Below are 18762 nucleotides of genomic sequence, written 5' to 3' on the forward strand. Positions count from 1 at the left end.
CTCCACAGAGATTCCAGTAATTGACATGGACCTTGCCATCAAGAATGGCATAATCATCAGAGCTGGAGAAACGCTACGTGTTCCTGCTACAGTCACTGGTAAACCCTATCCATCCATCACCTGGACAAAGGATGATGGCAAACCAGATAAAGACCGTGTGGAGCTCCTCAGTGAGGGCAATGACAGTGTTGTCTCAATCAAGAATGTCCAGAGGCAGGATTGTGGAAAGTATCAGATCTCTGCCTGCAACCCCAGTGGCTCCAAGTCTGCATCAACCAGAGTGGAAGTGATGGGTAATTAAAAGTCCAGCAAACCTGCAAGAACCTATTGTTATTACCAGTACTTTTATGCTAATGCCTTGTTTTATTTAATGTTTTAGATGTCCCTGGTCCTGTCAAGGACTTGAAGCCAGTCGTTGTTACTCGTAAGATGATTTTCCTGAACTGGGATGACCCAGAAGATGACGGAGGCAGCGATCTGACAGGCTTTCTTGTGGAACGAAGGGATGCCAAGATGCACACATGGAGGCAGCCTGTTGAAACCGCTTCGTCCAAGTGCGAGTGTGTAGGAATCATGGAGGGACAGGAGTACTTCTTCCGTGTCATCGCCAAGAACAAGTACGGTTTGGGTGTTCCCGTTGAGCTGGGACCCATCAAAGCTGTGGATCCTCAGGGTGAGTTCAGAGCCTTTTTATCGCCAGGTTTCAAATAATTCAGAGCTGTATTTTTAACTGAAACATAACTGGGTTTGATGACTGCAGGTCCACCATCATACCCTGAAAAGTTCCACTACACAGAGAGGACCAAAAACTCCATCACTCTGGCATGGAAGCCACCGCGCAGTGATGGTGGCAGCCCAGTTATTGGGTACTTTGTAGAGAAGAAGAGGCAAGACCAACAGGCCTTTGAACCCTGCAATACAGAGATCTGCCCCAACATGACTCTCACTGTTGAAGGCCTGGAGGAGGCTTGGATGTATGAGTTCAGAATCAAGTGTGCCAATCTTATTGGAGAGAGTGAGCCATCCATTCCACTGACTGTAGTAATTCAAGATGATGAAGGTGAGACCACATTTTGTTAAAACTTCCAATGCATCATTTGTATTCAGAGAAACATTTATATATGCAAAGTCAAACCAGTAGGTATGCTGGTAATGTCTTTCCTCATGTCCTGAATTTTGGTGTCTCTCCCAATCCGTCAGTTGGTCCTGAGGTCCACATGCTGAAGCACTTTACTGCTGACTGCATTACTGTGAAGAAGGGTGAGCCTATTGAAATTCCCGCTGATATCATTGGACTCCCCATCCCAAAGATCGAGTGGTCCAAGGACGACGTCCTAATTGACAAGCCGACAGAGACACTGCTGATGGAAACAGAGGTGACTGGAAGGTTGAATGCCAAGACCACACTATCCATCCCAGCTGCCAACAGGAGGGACCGCGGCAGCTACACTGTGTCAGCATCCAACAACATGGGCTCAGCCAAACACACCGTCTATGTCATGGTGCTTGGTGAGTGGGCAACATGCGGGGAACATGCTGCTAAATAAATTAAAAAGTTAATGAAGATTAGTGTTTTGACTTTCTGTTTGTTTTCCCCTCAGACCGACCAACCCCACCCAGGAATCTGGCTGTGTCAAATATCAGGGCCGAGTCTTGCTACTTAAACTGGGACCCACCAGTTGATAATGGTGGAAGCGAGCTGACCAACTACATTATTCAGAGGAAGGAAGTGCGTAAAGACCAGCCTGAGCCAGAAGAGGGAGAAGAGGCTCCACCAGAGCCGCAGTGGGAAGTGGTCAACAATGCCGTAATTGAAAGGAAATTAGGGGTATGTCACAACAAAAGCATTAATGATAAGCGCTTAGTGACTGTAAGTGGAGGGCTAACGCTCTTCCTTTTATAGGTGTGGGAGTTGGACACCAGCAAGACCTATCTGTTCCAAGTCAGAGCCGAAAACAAGTACGGCATATCTGACCCGTGTACAACGGAGGAAGTTCTTATCACAGATCCATTTGGTCTTCCTGGCCCACCACAGAAACCAGCTATTGCAGAATACTCCAAGACCTCCATGACACTAACATGGGAGCCTCCTAGAGAGACTGGAGGCTCAATGATCACTGGGTACTGGCTGGAGAAGAGAGAGAAAGGAACAGACTATTGGGCCAAAGTTAACAAGACGCCAGTCACTAAAAGAGGCACGAAAGGTTGGGAGTATCAGGTGAGCTTCTTCGGGTTGGTTTGTTGCTTAAAGGGATTTTATTGTGGTCACTTTAATAGATGAAACATCAAAAACACTAAACACATTCATCACTATTTCAATCAGGTGACTCGACTGTTTGAAGGAACTGAGTACGAATTCAGGGTTGCTGCCTCCAATTCAGCTGGAACTGGACCATTCAGTGGGCCGTCTGACTCTGCCTTTGCAGTTGATCCGATCAGTGAGTTCATCACAGCAGGAATATTTTCTGAAGCTAATAAATACATGGTTTACAAAAATGCAAACTTCTTCTCACCTCCCAGCTCCTCCAAGCATGCCTGCTGCTCCTGAGGTTGCTGATAAAACGAAGCATAGCGTCACGCTGTCCTGGAAGCCACCGGAGAGTGACGGAGGAAGCCCCATTAAGGGCTACATTATCCAGATTCAGGATGAAGGCTCATCAGAGTGGCACAAAATCAATGACATTGATAGCCTGCACCCCACCACGGAGTTCACCGTGCCCAGTCTCCGTGAGTTGAAACGCTACCGCTTCAGGATCATTGCTGTCAATGACATCGGCGAGTCCGACCCCAGCCCACGCACCAGCGAAGTTCTGATAGAGGATGTCCAACGTATGTCGAACCTTGAACTGTCAAAACAGCAAACAGATACCAATTTACTTGTCATTGACCTTCTGTTGATGTATTCTCTTTATGACAGTTCCTCCTGTCATTACAATTGATGTCATGGCTGAGGAACTAGTCAACATTCGTGCTGGAGATCCAATCAGGATTCCCGCAACCATTAAGGGCCGGCCTGCTCCCAAGGTTACATGGGACTACGAAGGCAAAGCCAAGAGCGAGAAAAAGAACAAACTGCACACAATCCCTGTTGAGGCTCAGGTAAGGATAGTTGATTGTTCTTTGGTATGTGAGGCTCATTAAGTAAGCATATCAAATCCAGACCTATAAGAGTTCGTATTAAAAGGCTTATGACTGTTTCCAGGTTGAGTCCACAGACACCACCTCAGTCGTGAACATTCCTGTGAGCTTGAGGAGTCATTCTGGACGTTACACCATCACAGCCAAGAACAAGTCTGGACAGAAACATGTCAACGTCAGAGTCATTGTCGTCGGTATGGACCTTTAATCAGCAGAAACGTTCTGTTTGAACTAACCTGAGTTTATGGTTTGGGATTGTTGGCTTGTAGAAATTGTTCATTTTATATTTATGGATGTCTGACTTTGCTTTTGATTTTGTTTGAAGATGTTCCTGGACCTCCAAAGGACCTGAAGGTCACTGATGTAACCCGTTCCACCATGAGGCTGATCTGGAAGCTCCCTGACACTGACGGAGGAGAGAGGATCAAGAGCTACTTCATTGAGAAAAAGTCTGTGATTGACAAGGCCTGGACCAAGGTAAAAAGGCAGTGTGTTGATTTTCTGCCTTGCAATCTTCATGTTTCCTGTGCTTGAATGATAAATTTGCCCAATTTACTTTACTCCCAGGTGAATGCCGCTTGTGCTAGCCAGGCCTTTGTGGTTCCAGGCCTGCTTGAGGGTCAGGATTACCTGTTCAGGGTTCGAGCAGAAAACAGACTGGGATTTGGTCCTTTTACCGAGACAACCGAACCCATCAGAGCCAGAGATCCCATCTGTAAGGACAATCCATCTTTTCCAGCTGCACACATACAACACTATATTTCCATAATCGTGTCTATAAAGTTTATTGTTCTTTTGCCACCTCCTCAGACCCACCTGACCCCCCAACCAAGCTGAAGGTAAACCTAGTCACAAAGAACACGGTCACTCTGAGCTGGGAGCCTCCAAAGAACAACGGCGGCTCACCTGTAAAACATTACATCATCGAGCGTCTGAGTTGGGACACCAGCAGCAAGGAGAAGGAGGCCTGGAAGCAGTGCAACAAGAGAGACGTGGAGGAGCTCACCTTCATTGTGGAGGACCTGAAGGAGGTCAGTTTATTACCTCTTGCCTTTAGATACAGCACTCAGCAGTGGTACTTCGTCAAAATACAGTGGAGACCTTAAACTGATTTTCTTCAAATGTGATAAAGTTCAATTTAGCAAACTTCTGTTATATATAATTTTTTCTCACCACAGTCAGCTAGAATTTATATGCATGCAGTAATTTATTTCCCTCATATAACGTACTGTTATACAACCTGGTCACATATAATTTCAAGTGTAGTAAAACCCATCATGTCTCTCTTTGACAAGAAACCATCCCATGATATTTCAAACCTTGATTCTTATCAAATATATCATTACGTCTGTCTTATTCTTAAGGTTTTTAAAGGGCTTGCCCCACCACCATTAGGTCATGTTATTCAAGAAAGGGATAGTGAGATACAAACATACTGAGGTGCAAAACACAGTTTAGCCAGAAGGTGGCGTCTATCAGAGGAGCACGTTCATGGGATGGGCTACAAGCTTATATCAGTGTGAAAAGTGCAATTTTTAAAAATTGGTTGAATGCAAAAAAGTCATGTACTATTTGATGTTTTCCACTGCTTAATATTGAGTGTCTTGTATTTTGTTTTTATATTTATGTTTCTGTTTAGAACTATATGTACTGTGTTCTGTTATGTGATTTGTATAGAAATATATTGTTGTGCTTACTTTCCTTACACTGCCATGAATTGTCCTAATCAAATAAATTAAATCAAATTTGACCTGCAGGGAGGAGAATATGAATTCAGAGTAAAAGCTGTGAATGCAGCTGGACCCAGCCGACCTTCTGCCACTGTTGGACCTCTGGTCATCAAGGATCAGACATGTGAGTGACAACTACCTCAGTCATTTCTTAATGTTTCCCTTGGAAACATGTCTAAAACTATCTGGATTTTAGATTTGACTCTAAGCCATTAGTTAATTTCTGATGTTTGTTGTTTTTCTGCAGGTCCTCCCACCATTGAGCTGCGTGAAGCCATGGAGGGCGAGGAGGGCTGCGACGTCAGCATCGTGGCGAGGATCAGCGGCTGTCCCTTCCCAACGCTGACCTGGCACAAGGCCAGCCTGGCCAAACCCGAGGAAAAGGCTGCTGTCCAGTATGACCAGCATATCAACAAACTGGTGACCCCAGACAAGTGCACACTGTTGATCCAGCAGGCCAGCCGGAACGACAGCGCCCTCTACAGCCTGACGGCCAGTAATAGCCTGGGTACTGTCTCCAAGGACATCAAGCTGGCAGTGCTGGGTGAGTTTACTGTTATCACTAGGTGTTGGATGCACTCTCTTTTTAATCTTTTGTGTTGGGCAGAACACTAATGTTAAACAGTCATTTTAGAAATCTTTTTATATGGGAATTAGATCTTTAGCATCATTTCTGCGCATAAAGCAAAACAAGGCTAATTCCTGATACCAAAATATTCACAAAATAATCTCTTAATGACATTTTTATTACAAAACTATTAACTATTTTTAATGTTTTTCATTGGGCATAACAGTGAGAAACATGAATCATTTTAGCTAAACATTAACTAAGATGATTTAACTGAATGGAAAAATTATATTTTTTTATTTCTGACTTCCAGGACCTCCTGGCCCACCAGTGGGTCCGATCAAGTTCACAGAGGTGTTTGCGGAGAGGATCGGCCTGGCCTGGAACCCTCCCACAGATGATGGTGGATCCAAGATCACCAACTATGTGGTTGAGAAGCGTGAGGACAACAGAAAGACGTGGGTCCACGTCTCCAACGACCCGAAAGAGTGCGCCTTTGTGGTGACACGTCTTACAGAGAACCACGAGTACGAGTTCAGAGTCATGGCCCAGAACAAGTTTGGAGTCGGACCGGCAGTGATCAGTGAGCCTGAGAAGGCCAGAAACCTCTTCAGTAAGTTTAGAGAGGTTTTAAACATAACATATTTGATGCTCCTGTGAATATTCTTGATAACTGATGACCAACCTGTCCTACTGTAGCCGTTCCCGGTCAGTGTGAGAAACCAACAGTTACTGAAGTCTGTCTGGAGTCCATGACCGTCAACTGGGATGAGCCCAAATATGACGGCGGATCCCCCATCACTGGCTACTTCGTCGAGAAGAAGGAGACCACTTCCAAACGCTGGACCCGTGTTACCCGGGAACCAATCCGTGCGCTCCCACTGGGCAACAACTGGGACGTTACAGGCCTGCTGGAGGGCGCCCTGTACCAGTTCAGGGTGATCGCCATCAACGCCGCCGGCTGTGGTCTGCCTAGCTTGCCCTCTGACCCTGTACTCTGCAGAGACCCCATCAGTACGTCATTGTATTGCTCTGATCTCCATAATCCTGGTCTTCCTGCACTTTAGAAAAACTTTTTTAGGTTATTTTAAAATAAATTAGGCTGTACCTCCATTATTCAAATTCCAAAAAGCAAATTATCTGCTTCAAGACTTGGTTAAATGATGTTTTAATATTTAGCGCCGTGTGTTGTGGACGGATGATTATTTGTTTGTTCAATGCTCTCACTTCCGCCAATGAGTTGAGTGTTTTTAATCCTTATAATGTTGCATCCAAACTGAAGTTTTACATTTTCTTTATGTAGAGCCTCCAGGGCCACCTTACCCGAAGGTGATGGACTGGACTAAATCAACGGTGGAGCTGGAGTGGCTCCCTCCCTCTACAGACGGAGGGTCCAAGGTGACAGGTTATATTGTTGAGTTGAAGGAGATAAACAAGGAGGAAGAGGAGATGAAAGCCAAGAGGAGGCTGCTGTTGAGCGAAGCTGAGGAAGAGAAGGAGCCTGAAAGCGACGAGAGCTGGAAGAAGGTAGTCTCTTCTGAAGCCCAAACTGCAAAAACACCAAATCTTTCCAAGTATTTTTGGTCTAGTTTCTAGGTTTCATCAATTTTAAGGAATTATTGACTCTAAACAAGCACCTGTATCTCTGTAAAAAGTTACTTGTAAGTTAGTTTAGCCTTTTTCCAAGTAATAAGAAAATTGCACCAAAAATACTTGGTAAGGTGTTGTGTTTTCTCAGTACTGATGTGTTTGTGTGTCTCTGCAGGCAAAGGACACAGAGATCAGAGGAACTAAGTTTGTTGTGACCGACCTGAAAGAAGGAGGGCTGTACCAGTTCAGAGTCCGAGCCGTGAACTCTGCTGGCGTGGGAGACCCAGGTCTCGTGTCTGAGCTGATCGAAGCCAAAGACAGAACAAGTAAGGATCCGATCAACAACCATTAAAGTGTGGACATATAAACTTTAAATAGGAAATATCATGTAAAATTCAAATTTTTCACATTTTTGTATTTCCATTTGAGGCTCAATTGCTCCTAAAAATTATGCAAGCAATTTTAAAAGAAACAGAAATTGTTTGGTAACAAGTTAATGTTTTTTGGTGTCTAGAAACTGAGCTGTTTCAAAAACCTATCGAAACTTAAGTCTCATTCGTCAGGCACTGCACCATTACCTAGCAACCCCAGCAGAGTTCTGCCTGTCACCTACCCAAGCTAAGTCCCAGCACATTTGGTCAGCTGGTTTCACCGCTGTATGCTCTGTACAGTGGCTGATGGAAAAGACAAAGGTTTTGTTGTTGACTCGTTGGTTGTGCAGGAGGCCCCACTTCTGCTTTTCAAAGATGTTCATATGGTTCCGTCTGTTAGGAGCCATTTTCACAAGCAAGTGAAAATGTTGAGGTGAGGGAGGCGTTTCCAGCAGCAGCTCATTTGGATTTAAATGATACGAGGCCCTAAAACAGCTAAAATGTCATTATCTAAGAAATATCTTGTCCATAAAGTATAATAAACATCTTTTGTATGACCTAAAGCCCTATCCTAACCTGTTCAAGGAAGCATAATAGGTCACCTTTAATTAAAAACTATCTCCATCCCCAGTTCCTCCTGAGATGGACCTTGATGCCTCAGTGAAGGAAAAGATTGTGGTCCACGCTGGAGCCACCATCCGCATCATCGCCTATGTGTCAGGCAAACCCGCCCCGCAGATCACCTGGTGCCGTGACGACGCCGAGGTGCCCAAAGAGGCCGTGGTGGAGACGACGGGCATCTCTAACTCTCTGGTCATCAAGAACTGCAGACGGCAACATCAGGGCATGTACACACTCAGCGCCAAGAACGAGGGAGGCGAGAGGAAGAAGGCCGTCATCGTTGAGGTTCTTGGTGAGTGAAAAGTTCTGGAAGAAATTGTATTATTTATCTTTCTAAAGACAGTTCCTGAATGTTGGATTTTGTCCCTCTTCTTCCCTAAGATGTTCCTGGACCTGTCGGTCTTCCCTTCGCTGGTGAGAATCTGACCACCGACTCCTGCAAACTGACCTGGTACTTCCCTGAAGACGACGGCGGCTCGGCCATCACCAACTACATCATCGAGAAACGAGAGTCCGACCGAATGGGCTGGACCTCGGTGTCCTACACGGTGACGAGGAACAACGCTGTGGTGCAGGGACTGATCGAAGGCAAGGGCTACTTCTTCAGGATCGCAGCTGAGAACATCATCGGAATGGGACCTTTCATCGAGACCGACAAGATGGTCCTCATTAAAGACCCAATCTGTAAGTCCAAAACAGGGAAATTTTATTCTTCGGAGTTATAAATACAGAAAAACTGCAGCTCTGAAACTAATTTCTGTCTCATGCAGCCGTCCCGGAGCGTCCGGAGGACCTGATTGTCACAGGTGTTAGCAAGGACTCCATCTCTGTTGCCTGGAGACCACCCAAATACGACGGTGGTGCAGAGGTGACATCCTACGTCCTTGAGTCCCGAATGGTGGGCCGTGACACTTTCACTCGGATCGGAGGCGAGGACAAGCTGATGGACAGGAAGTTCACGCTAACTGGACTGAAGGAAGGCTCGAGTCACGAGTTCAGAGTCTCAGCCGTCAACCAGGTTGGGCAGGGCAAGCACTCCTTCCCCACCAAACCTGTGCAGTGCAAGGACGAGCTCGGTGAGTCACACACAAACTTATCTTTTATTTATTTAACCAGGTGAGGAGATTGATAACAAATTCTCATTTTCAGAAAACATTAAAGATAATACAACAGAAAACAGAAGAATATCATAAAAAAGAGGAAAAAAATACAACCACTAAAAGTACTATAATACACATGACAAGTCAACAGTTTTTAAAAGCATATAAATTGAACATGTGCTGTGGCTTTTACTGAGTTACTTAAATATTGAAGTTGGCGTACTGAGATTTTGTGTTGTTTGTAAGTTGTTCCAATCATTGGATGCAGATAAATAAAATAATGTACAAACTGTTAATACGATCATAATGATGAATTTATTAGAACACAAAGTATGAATATTTTTGGAAATGTTGATAAGTGAGGGAAGATATGGAGGGGTTTGACCAAAGATAGTTTTATAGATTCATTTGTACCAATTTATTAATCTGCATTAATGGAGGCAAATGTTATTCTTCTAGTAAAACCATGTAATTTCTGAAAGATTTCAAACTGCTTTTGTCCCAATTCAGAGCCACCTACTTTGGACCTGGACTTCAGAGACACGATGATGGTCAAGGTGGGAGATCCATGCATGCTATCAGGACGTTACAGCGGCAAGCCAGCCCCGACAATCACCTGGACAAAGAACGACGAAGAGCTTAAATCAGACGAAGAGATCAACCTTCACAGCACCGCACGCCACCTCAGCCTGAACATCAGCAAGGCCAAGAGAGAACACAGTGGCCGCTACTGCGTCAGCGTCGAGAACGCCGCCGGGCCTCGCACCGGAATCTGCACCATCACTGTAGTTGGTGAGTCACAACGAGACACTTGTGTCCATCTTCAGGTTTGAATCACAATCTTCAGTCGTCAGATATCCAAATGCCCAAAAAGTAATAAGATGTGTAAAAACTGAAAACCTGAAAGGTGCTAATTTAATTAGTCTGGCTATTGCCTTCCTATGCAATTCTGCTAGATTCTATTCTCCCTTCAGGGATTTCTCCAATTGAACTCAATTTCCCAGGATGCATTTCATCCTGGGAAATTGAACAGAAGTAGGAGTTATTGATTATTGGGTTAATCTGATTAATTCCTCTTAACAAACGACTAACGGTTAATTGATAAGTGGTCATTTTCTTCAAAAGTTTTATTTTGAGGGCCAAATGTCTTCCCATAATATAAAGGGTTGAATTTTTCAAATGCTGAATTTTAGCAAAGAATCACATTATATAATTTTTTTTGTCAGCTGTTACATATTGACTGAATAAACACAAAACTGTGGTTTTCTCACACTATTTAACTTGGGCAACCCTAAAAATCAATCATTTATTGCCACAGTTTAAACTTGTATTATCTGAAGATAAACTTTAGCTTTAATTTGTGCGACTTTTTCCTCCTGTCAGACCGTCCTCAGCCACCAGAGGGCCCCGTAGTGTTCAACGAAGTCTACAGAAACTACATGGTCATCTCCTGGAACCCTCCTCTAGATGACGGCGGCTGCGCCATCTCCAACTACATCATCGAGAAGAGAGACACCAACAGAGACCTGTGGATGCCCGTCACCTCTTCCTCCACCAGAACCTCCTGCAAGGTCAGTTTTATTCTCCAAACTCTTGAGCAGAAAAAATACTTAGATAAATATACACAACCCAGAGATACAATAGGGTTTTTTCTGTATTTTCTGGTTTGGATGAATGTGAAAAAACAACGGCGTGGATAAATGATTTACTGTTATGCAAGATTATTTTATCAAGACCATATCCTTTTATAACTTGTTATCTTTTTTTTAAGCCGATTCAGTATTGAAGCCTTGTGCTCATTACCAAAGAAGAGAAACATCTGTATAAGGCAGCATTGGTTAGTTTTAGTCGTAAATAAGTACAAACTTTTTATACAGTTGGTTTTCTCAAATTAGCCCAGCCCTAAGCAGTTTCAAACATAATCTGTTTTACTTCAAATCAATCACAAATTTTCACATTTTATTGAATAAATAAAAGTGTTTGGAAAAGGTTAATTGCTGGGTTCCAGATGACGTAGCACCAATGTCTCCCAATGCAGATGGAGGGCCGGAAGTAAATGCAGCCCATTTATTTCTGTTGCTCCAGCATCAAAATGCCTAAAGTCTGTGTCCTGTACAGTTGTTCCAACTGTTCTAATAGAGAGCACGATAAACGTTATTTTTTCAAGATGCCTTGTGTGTTCCAGCCTATTTAGGGCTTTAGTATACTCGTTGTGATCAACTTTGCTTTGTTTTGAACTGGAGAAATCCCCTTCCTGCCGTCCATCTGAATTTTGCTTGTCATCCGGGTCACGTGTCTGAAATCGAGCAATAGTAGTAAGTCCTTCCAATAGGAGCCGAACCCCTGCTGTCCACTAAATAGATTGCAAGCTCAGAATACTTTCTGTGGATCTTAGTGTTTAGGTCCTTCTAATAGTTTCAGCTAGAATAGAGAGAAAACCCATTTTCAGAAAAGTTACCAGAAAACTCTGGAAACTTAAATGCTGAAAATTGGACAGTAGACAATTGGAGAGATTGACCACATGCCTGTTTGTCACTGTGTCCTAATACAGGTGCCAAAGCTGATCGAAGGTCGTGAGTACATCATCCGGATCATGGCTCAGAACATGTACGGCATCAGTGACCCACTCCTGTCAGCGGAGACCAAAGCTCGAGATGTCTTCAGTAAGCTGATGCTGAATAAACAAATCCATTCTCCAGGTAGGATAAAAGTTAAAATGGTGTCTGACCATTATGTATGTATGCATTGCAGAGGTACCTGATGCGCCAAAGCAACCCACAGTGAAGGAAGTTTACCATGACTGCGCCCTGATCAGCTGGGAGCCACCTGCTGATGGAGGAAAACCAATCACAGGTTACATTGTGGAAAGGAAGGAGACCAAGGCCAGCAGGTACATTATCCCACAGCGCTGATAAGCAACAATTGTAACTGAGAAAATATAAGGTACAGCTTCTTAGATGACCAAAACATTTCCAGGGAGATGGGAAGATATCATTTTCCAGGCACATTATCCTCAGCATGTAAAACTTCCATGTTTCAGATTATTTAAAAAAATGGGTGAAATGGTTATTTTTGCAGATGGGTTCGCTGCAACACAGAAAGAATCTACCCCAAAGTGGAGTACTGTGTGATGGAGCTGCTGCAAGGCTGTGAATACGAGTTTAGAGTCAGCGCTGAGAACGTAGTGGGAGCTGGCGACCCGAGTCCACCATCCAAACCAGTTTTTGCAAAGGATCCCATCGGTAGGCTCACGTTTTAAAACTTTCAATTTTATAAGCCTTATACAGTTAGCAGTAATAATGACTGAAGAACTCTTCTGCCTCAGTGAAATCTAGTCCACCTGTCAACCTTTGCGCCATCGACTTCACCAAAGAGTCAGTGACTCTGTCCTGGGAGCCGCCCACCGACACCGGACGAGGCAAGATCTTCGGATACCTGCTGGAGTTCCAGAAGGCTGGGCAAGAGGAATGGAGCAAGGTGAGATTAAGGGTGTTTTACACCTTATAGGCCGGTAGACTCGGTTCGATCTGGGAACAAAAGTGCAACATTTGCGGTTCACTTTTAAACTGCACTAAACTCTTTAAAAAAATTGTTCCCCTCTTCACCTGTGGGGGCGCTGCATCAAGAACCTCTGAAGGAAGCTTAACTTAGAAACAAAAAAAAGTGGCATCAGATTTTAGTGATTGTAGTATTTCTTTTTTGTTGTTGGTAAAAGACTACAAGGCATTTCTTCTGCTAGTGCTAGACTCAGGCATTTTTTTGGTTGTATTTACCCAGAATGCCCAGTGCTGTAGTCCACTTACTGCTTTTGGCGCAATCTTAGGTTTGCTTGGCATTCACACATGCATTCAAACTGCCCAAGAGTTCATTTTAGCTGAACCAAGACAGGTTTTTAGGCTTTTAATTTTTTTTAATAAACATCAGAGTTTGAATTTACATTCACACCACCCCAAACGAAACGGACTTTCCACCCAAACAAATAAGAGGTTTATTAAAGTGGCCTAAACAAGGCTGGTGTAAATGCACCATTTGTTTTTTATCTGAAGGACCTTATGTGCTTCTCCTTGGTCTTTGAGAAAAATAAGATGGTCAGCCTTCACCCTTCTTTGGCCCACAGGTGAACCAGACTCCAGATTCCTGCCAGGAGACCAGGTTTAAGGTGATAGACCTGGAAGATGGTGCTCTGTACCGCTTTAGAGTCATGGCTGTGAATGCAGCTGGAGAGTCTGACCCAACCAACCTGAAGGAGCCAATCAGAGTACAGGAGAGACTTGGTGAGTGAACAGCTTCTAAAACTATCTAACTCCACAACAAACTAAATTGTAGGTGATATTTATCATATTGGAAATAAATTGGCATAATTTGATATTTCTTATTGCAGAGCCTCCAGAGTTGATTCTGGATGCTGGAATGGCCCGAGAGGTGAAGGCCATGGCTGGTACTCACATCACCCTGATGGCCACCATCAAAGGCGTGCCATTCCCCACAGTCACCTGGAAGAAGAACGATGCAGAGGTTCCTACCAGAGCTGACATTGAGACAAACCAGGCTGGTACAAAGCTGGAGATGAGATTCTGCAACCGTGGAGACTGCGGAGACTACACTCTGACGGTGGAAAACTCGGCCGGTTCCAAGACTGCTACCTGCACTGTGCTGGTTCTTAGTAAGTATGGCATTAAGGTAGACAAGGAACAATAATAGAAGTGTCACCTATAAATCTTTCCTCATTTTCTTTCTATTATCTTAAGATAAACCTGGTCCTATTCAGCACCTCCGGGTGTCTGACGTCAGAAGTGACTCCGCCTACCTGTCGTGGAAGGATCCGGAAGACAATGGCGGCTCACGCATCACTAACTTTGTGGTAGAGAAGAAAGACACTGCATCCACTCAGTGGGTTCCTGTCTGCTCCACCTCCAAGAAGCGCAGCATGATGCTAAAGCACCTGATGGAGGGCACATCCTACTCATTCAGAGTTGCTGCTGAAAACCACTATGGCCGAAGCGAATTTGTTGAGACACCAAAAGCTATAAAGGCAATGAACCCTCTCTGTAAGTATCAGAAAAGTAAATACTTATTCAATACATACTTTTTATAACTACTTTACCTTACTTACTTTACAATCTTGTCATTTTGTGCTTCAGTCCCTCCTGGTCCTCCTAAAGACCTGCATCATGCTGATGTGGACAAAACAGAGGTCTGGTTGGCCTGGAACTGGCCTGATCGCGATGGAGGAAGTGAGATCACTGGCTTCTTTGTGGAGTATCAGGAAGAAGGAGCCAAAGAGTGGGAAGAATGGAAGACTGTGAGCATCCCAGAGAGTCATGTTACCGGCTTGGAGGAAGGAAAGACTTACCGCTTTAGAGTGAGGACTGAAAATGCCATTGGCCTCAGTAGACCTGACACCACACTGCCCATCCTCTGCCAGGAGAAACTAGGTAGGCAGCAGAAAATAGACACCAATCGATACCCCAGTGTACAACTTTAGTTATTCTATTATTATCCATATGTCTTTGTTTGTGATATATCAAATTAACGTGAAAATGTAGAGTAATTCGTGGTTTTCTGTGTTCTCATAGTCCCTCCAATTGTCGAGGTAGATGTTAAGCTGATTGAAGGCATCATTGTGAAGGCCGGCACCACCATCAGGTTACCAGCTATAATGAGAGGAATCCCTGTTCCCTCTGCCAAGTGGTCCATTGACGGGGAGGAAATCACGAGCCAGGGCAACATCAAAATCGATACTGACAATTTCTCAACTGTGCTCAACATCAACGAGTGTACCAGGAACCACACAGGCACCTACCTGCTCACTGTGTCCAATGCGGCAGGGACGAAAACCGTGGCCCTGAGTGTAACTGTTTTGGATGTTCCAGCTGCACCTATTGGACCCGTCAACATCATGGAAGTCACTCCAGACTCCATGACGATCGAATGGCGCCCTCCCAAGGATGATGGCGGAAGCCCCGTCACCAACTACATTGTGGAAAAACGAGAGTCCAACAAGGAGACTTGGGGAGGCGTTAGCTCTGGCAGCCTTGAAACTCAGCTCAGGATTACTCGCCTGCAGAAAGGAACAGAGTATGTGGTTCGCATTCGTGCCGCAAACAAGATGGGAGTGGGTGCTCCACTGGAGAGCAAGCCAACGGTGGCTGAACACACTTTCATGCCACCCAGTCCACCTGGTAAACCACAGCATTATGAGCTGTCTGAGGATGCTGTTACAATCGGATGGACCATGCCTCTAGCTGATGGTGGCAGCCAGATCACTGGCTACCTCATAGAGCGCAGACATAAGGGAGGAAAATGGATCCGTGTTAATAGGACCCCATGCAAGGACCTCCGATACAGAGTCCAGGGTCTGTTTGAAGGAAGTGAATATGAATTCAGGGTGTTTGCAGAGAATATTGCTGGCTATAGTGGTCCTTCTCCTACCTCTGACCCTTGCAAGCCTTGCAGACCCATCTCAGTCCCAAGCTCTCCTATAAATCCCAAAGTTAAGGATTACAGTAAGAACACTGCTGACCTGGTCTGGACCAAACCCTCCAAAGATGGAGGCAGCCCCATCCTTGGCTACACAGTGGAAATGAAGAAAGCCGATACCGAGGACTGGAAGAAAGTGAACCTGGATGACCTCATCAAGCTGTGTGCTTACAGGGTGAAGGGTCTGGAAGAAGGTGTGAGCTACAGTTTCAGAGTCTATGCTTCAAACATGATTGGAGACGGAGAGCCAAAAGAAATGCCACAGTCAATCACTGCTCAGGATATCCTCATCCCTCCTGAGATTGAAATGGAGGCTACCTGTCGCGATAGATTAACCGTGCGTGTCGGCCACAACATCAACATCATTGGCTACATCAAGGCCCGTCCTGATCCTGAGGTCATTTGGTCAAAGGAGGAGACAGTTATGGAGAACAGCAAACGAGTGACCATCATCCAGAACCTCCCGGTGGTTCACCTCAGGGTAAAAGAAGCTACGAGGAATGATCATGGAAAATACACACTGAAGGCTTCGAATGAGGGTGGTGAGGCTTCCTGCACCATCACAGTTAATGTCCTGGACAGACCAAGTCACTGCCAGAATCTGCACATAACCTATGCCACCAAGGACTCATGTATGGTCAACTGGGAGGCACCCATTGACAATGGTGGGTCTGAGATCACCAATTACATTGTGGAGTGCCGTGAGCCCAGCATTAGCATGTGGTCCATGATCTCTTCCAACTGCACCAATCGCAAGATCAAAGCCAAACTGATGGAGGGCCATGAGTACCTGTTCCGCGTCTGCGCCGTCAACAAGCTGGGACCTGGCCCCAGTGTGGAGATCAAGACTCCTCTGCTGGCCATCGACCCCATTGAGAAGCCTGGTGAGCCGGAGAACTTTAGAGCCACCGACATTGGTAAAAACTTTGTCTATCTGAGATGGAGGAAGCCCGACTATGACGGTGGCAGCCCCAACCTCTCGTACAATCTGGAGTGCAAACACAAAGATGCTGAACAGTGGGAGAAACTCAACACTAGTACACTAACGGATACCTTTTTCTTGGCTGCCAAGTTGGTTGAAAACCAAACCTACACATTCAGGTAAATTAAAACTTGATTATATTTCTAAGAAATATTCTTTGTTTAGTACATTTTTACTAGCACTGGATGATATAGCTGAAAAACATATCACAATAATTTTGTTTTTGTTTTAGCTATCTAAAATACAACCAAAATAGTGGCGTGACCTTCTGTTTTACCCACAGTTTACACTTTATGCTGCTGTTTTTTAATTTTAAGCAGTTGTAAGGCACAATAACAAAACATGAAACTATTGCTGCACAAGTTACTCAACAACTTGTTGCTAGGTAAGCCAACATCGAGTGAGTTAGTTGATGCCACCAGCCTTGCTTAGCTAGCAGTGAGAGAATCAATGGTTAGAGGTTTTCCTCTGCCTACATTCCCCAGAATGCTGTGTGGTTCTGGATTGGAGTTCAGTGAAATCATTGAACATTTTATCAGACGTATTTTCTGTTGGTGTAGATCGCGTCTTGATCACAATATAAATTATTAATTTATTCTCCAGCCCTAGCTTTTACTGAGAGATGTAACTTTTTTTTCTTGTGATTTCTTCCCTAGTACCTTTAACAAGTGTTTTTGAAAATAAAAGTTTTGTATTTTTTATTCAGGGTACAGACTGTGAATGAAGGCGGAGAAAGTGCATGGGTAAAGATCCCTGACATTGTGGTGAGGGAGGAGATCCAGAAGCCAGTCATTGACCTGAAGGTAGCTGGAATTGTGACAGTGAAGGCTGGAGAGTCAGTCAGGATGGAGGCTGCCCTGAGAGGAAAACCGCAGCCTGAAGTCAAATGGACAAAAGACAAAGCTGTGGGAGACAATCCCAGAATGAGCTATGAAACTGGTTCAGATTATTCCAAATTTCTTCTGACCAAGTCCAGACGTTCAGACACCGGCAAGTACGTCATCACTGCCACTAATACAGCTGGCACCTTCACAGCTTATGCAAACGTCAACGTCTTGGATGTGCCTGGACCAGTGAGGAACCTGAGGATCACCGGCATCGGAGCTGACAAATGCAGAGTGGTGTGGGACGGTCCAGAGGACGACGGAGGCTGCGAAGTGGACAGTTACATTTTGGAGAAATGTGAGACCAGGAGAATGGTCTGGTCCACATACTCCGCCTCTGTAGTCACTCCTTACTGTAACGTCACCCGACTGGTGGAAGGTAATGAGTACATCTTCAGAGTGAGAGCAGAGAACAAGATGGGAACTGGTCCTGCCATGGAAAGCAGACCTGTAACTGTCAAGACTCAGTTCAACAGACCTGGACCCCCCGACACCCCTGAAGTTACTAAGGTAAAGTTAAGGTCTCTATTTGAAAAGGTTGTAGCTGTAGAAACTAGGGATGCAAGTTATCAATTAATAGGTTAATCTTTAAAACTCTGAATTTTCTCCTGCACCAAGAGGACAAAATGTTTCACAATATGCAGAATTTTAAAAGAGCTGATTGACTTTTAACATTATTTTGTGAAAGCCATGTTAAATACTTACTGAATAAACAGAAAATTAATTAAACTTAGGTATATTTATAAGATATAACAAAACAGAAAAATTTTAAGTTGCTGAATAAAAAAAATTGAAGATGAAATGAATATAATGTACACTTAATTCCTTATGAACAGAGATGTTTATGCAGAAGAACCGTCTGTTGCTCTTGAATGAATGTTAAAACTTTGCTCCATAAAGTGCATTAACTCAGAAAAAGCCCTCAAAATCAACCTTGCTTATTGGCATCATGTTTTTTTTCATCATGTTATAATTTTTCTCCGTTATCCCCTTCACTTTTCTGTTAACAACACATCCTGGCTTTTGTAGTACATCAATAATCTTTAAACGAGACGTTGACACTGCTCCGCCATGCAGCGTGGCTGAAAATCTTAAGGCAATGACTTGAGGGGCTTGTCGAGTTTTTATAGTTCAAAACGAAACCACATAAAGTGCATTTTCATCCCACACCGCACTCTGTTTGGAACGCTTAGCTTTCCCGTTTTTGTATCCCTCCGCCATGTTTGTTTCTCTTACAACAACAAACAGTGATGCCCTCTGCTGGATGGAGCCCAAATTACAACACTGAAAGAATGTCT

The 18762-nt window shown here is 44.3% G+C and overlaps 1 protein-coding gene across 1 annotated transcript in view; it reads left to right on the top strand.

Annotated features, from left to right (window-relative positions):
- Positions 1-18762, top strand: part of LOC102219802 (titin-like) — a 215207-nt gene that overhangs the window by 134217 nt on the left and 62228 nt on the right. The window contains exons 115-148 of the mRNA XM_023337148.1: positions 9-293; positions 380-673; positions 761-1060; positions 1201-1509; positions 1602-1828; positions 1904-2218; positions 2324-2438; positions 2521-2829; positions 2918-3099; positions 3203-3332; positions 3464-3615; positions 3706-3853; positions 3949-4169; positions 4896-4992; positions 5116-5412; positions 5750-6049; positions 6136-6450; positions 6740-6963; positions 7202-7352; positions 8029-8310; positions 8400-8702; positions 8789-9094; positions 9629-9910; positions 10502-10689; positions 11670-11781; positions 11870-12008; positions 12197-12360; positions 12444-12595; positions 13236-13392; positions 13500-13781; positions 13867-14166; positions 14260-14553; positions 14695-16699; positions 17287-17974. Of these exons, the coding sequence (XP_023192916.1) occupies positions 9-293; positions 380-673; positions 761-1060; positions 1201-1509; positions 1602-1828; positions 1904-2218; positions 2324-2438; positions 2521-2829; positions 2918-3099; positions 3203-3332; positions 3464-3615; positions 3706-3853; positions 3949-4169; positions 4896-4992; positions 5116-5412; positions 5750-6049; positions 6136-6450; positions 6740-6963; positions 7202-7352; positions 8029-8310; positions 8400-8702; positions 8789-9094; positions 9629-9910; positions 10502-10689; positions 11670-11781; positions 11870-12008; positions 12197-12360; positions 12444-12595; positions 13236-13392; positions 13500-13781; positions 13867-14166; positions 14260-14553; positions 14695-16699; positions 17287-17974 (10025 nt within the window). The remainder of the gene's footprint in view (positions 1-8; positions 294-379; positions 674-760; positions 1061-1200; positions 1510-1601; positions 1829-1903; positions 2219-2323; positions 2439-2520; positions 2830-2917; positions 3100-3202; positions 3333-3463; positions 3616-3705; positions 3854-3948; positions 4170-4895; positions 4993-5115; positions 5413-5749; positions 6050-6135; positions 6451-6739; positions 6964-7201; positions 7353-8028; positions 8311-8399; positions 8703-8788; positions 9095-9628; positions 9911-10501; positions 10690-11669; positions 11782-11869; positions 12009-12196; positions 12361-12443; positions 12596-13235; positions 13393-13499; positions 13782-13866; positions 14167-14259; positions 14554-14694; positions 16700-17286; positions 17975-18762) is intronic.

The sequence above is a fragment of the Xiphophorus maculatus genome, chromosome 7 (genome assembly GCF_002775205.1).
Source record: "Xiphophorus maculatus strain JP 163 A chromosome 7, X_maculatus-5.0-male, whole genome shotgun sequence".
NCBI classification, from domain to species: Eukaryota; Metazoa; Chordata; class Actinopteri; order Cyprinodontiformes; family Poeciliidae; genus Xiphophorus; species Xiphophorus maculatus.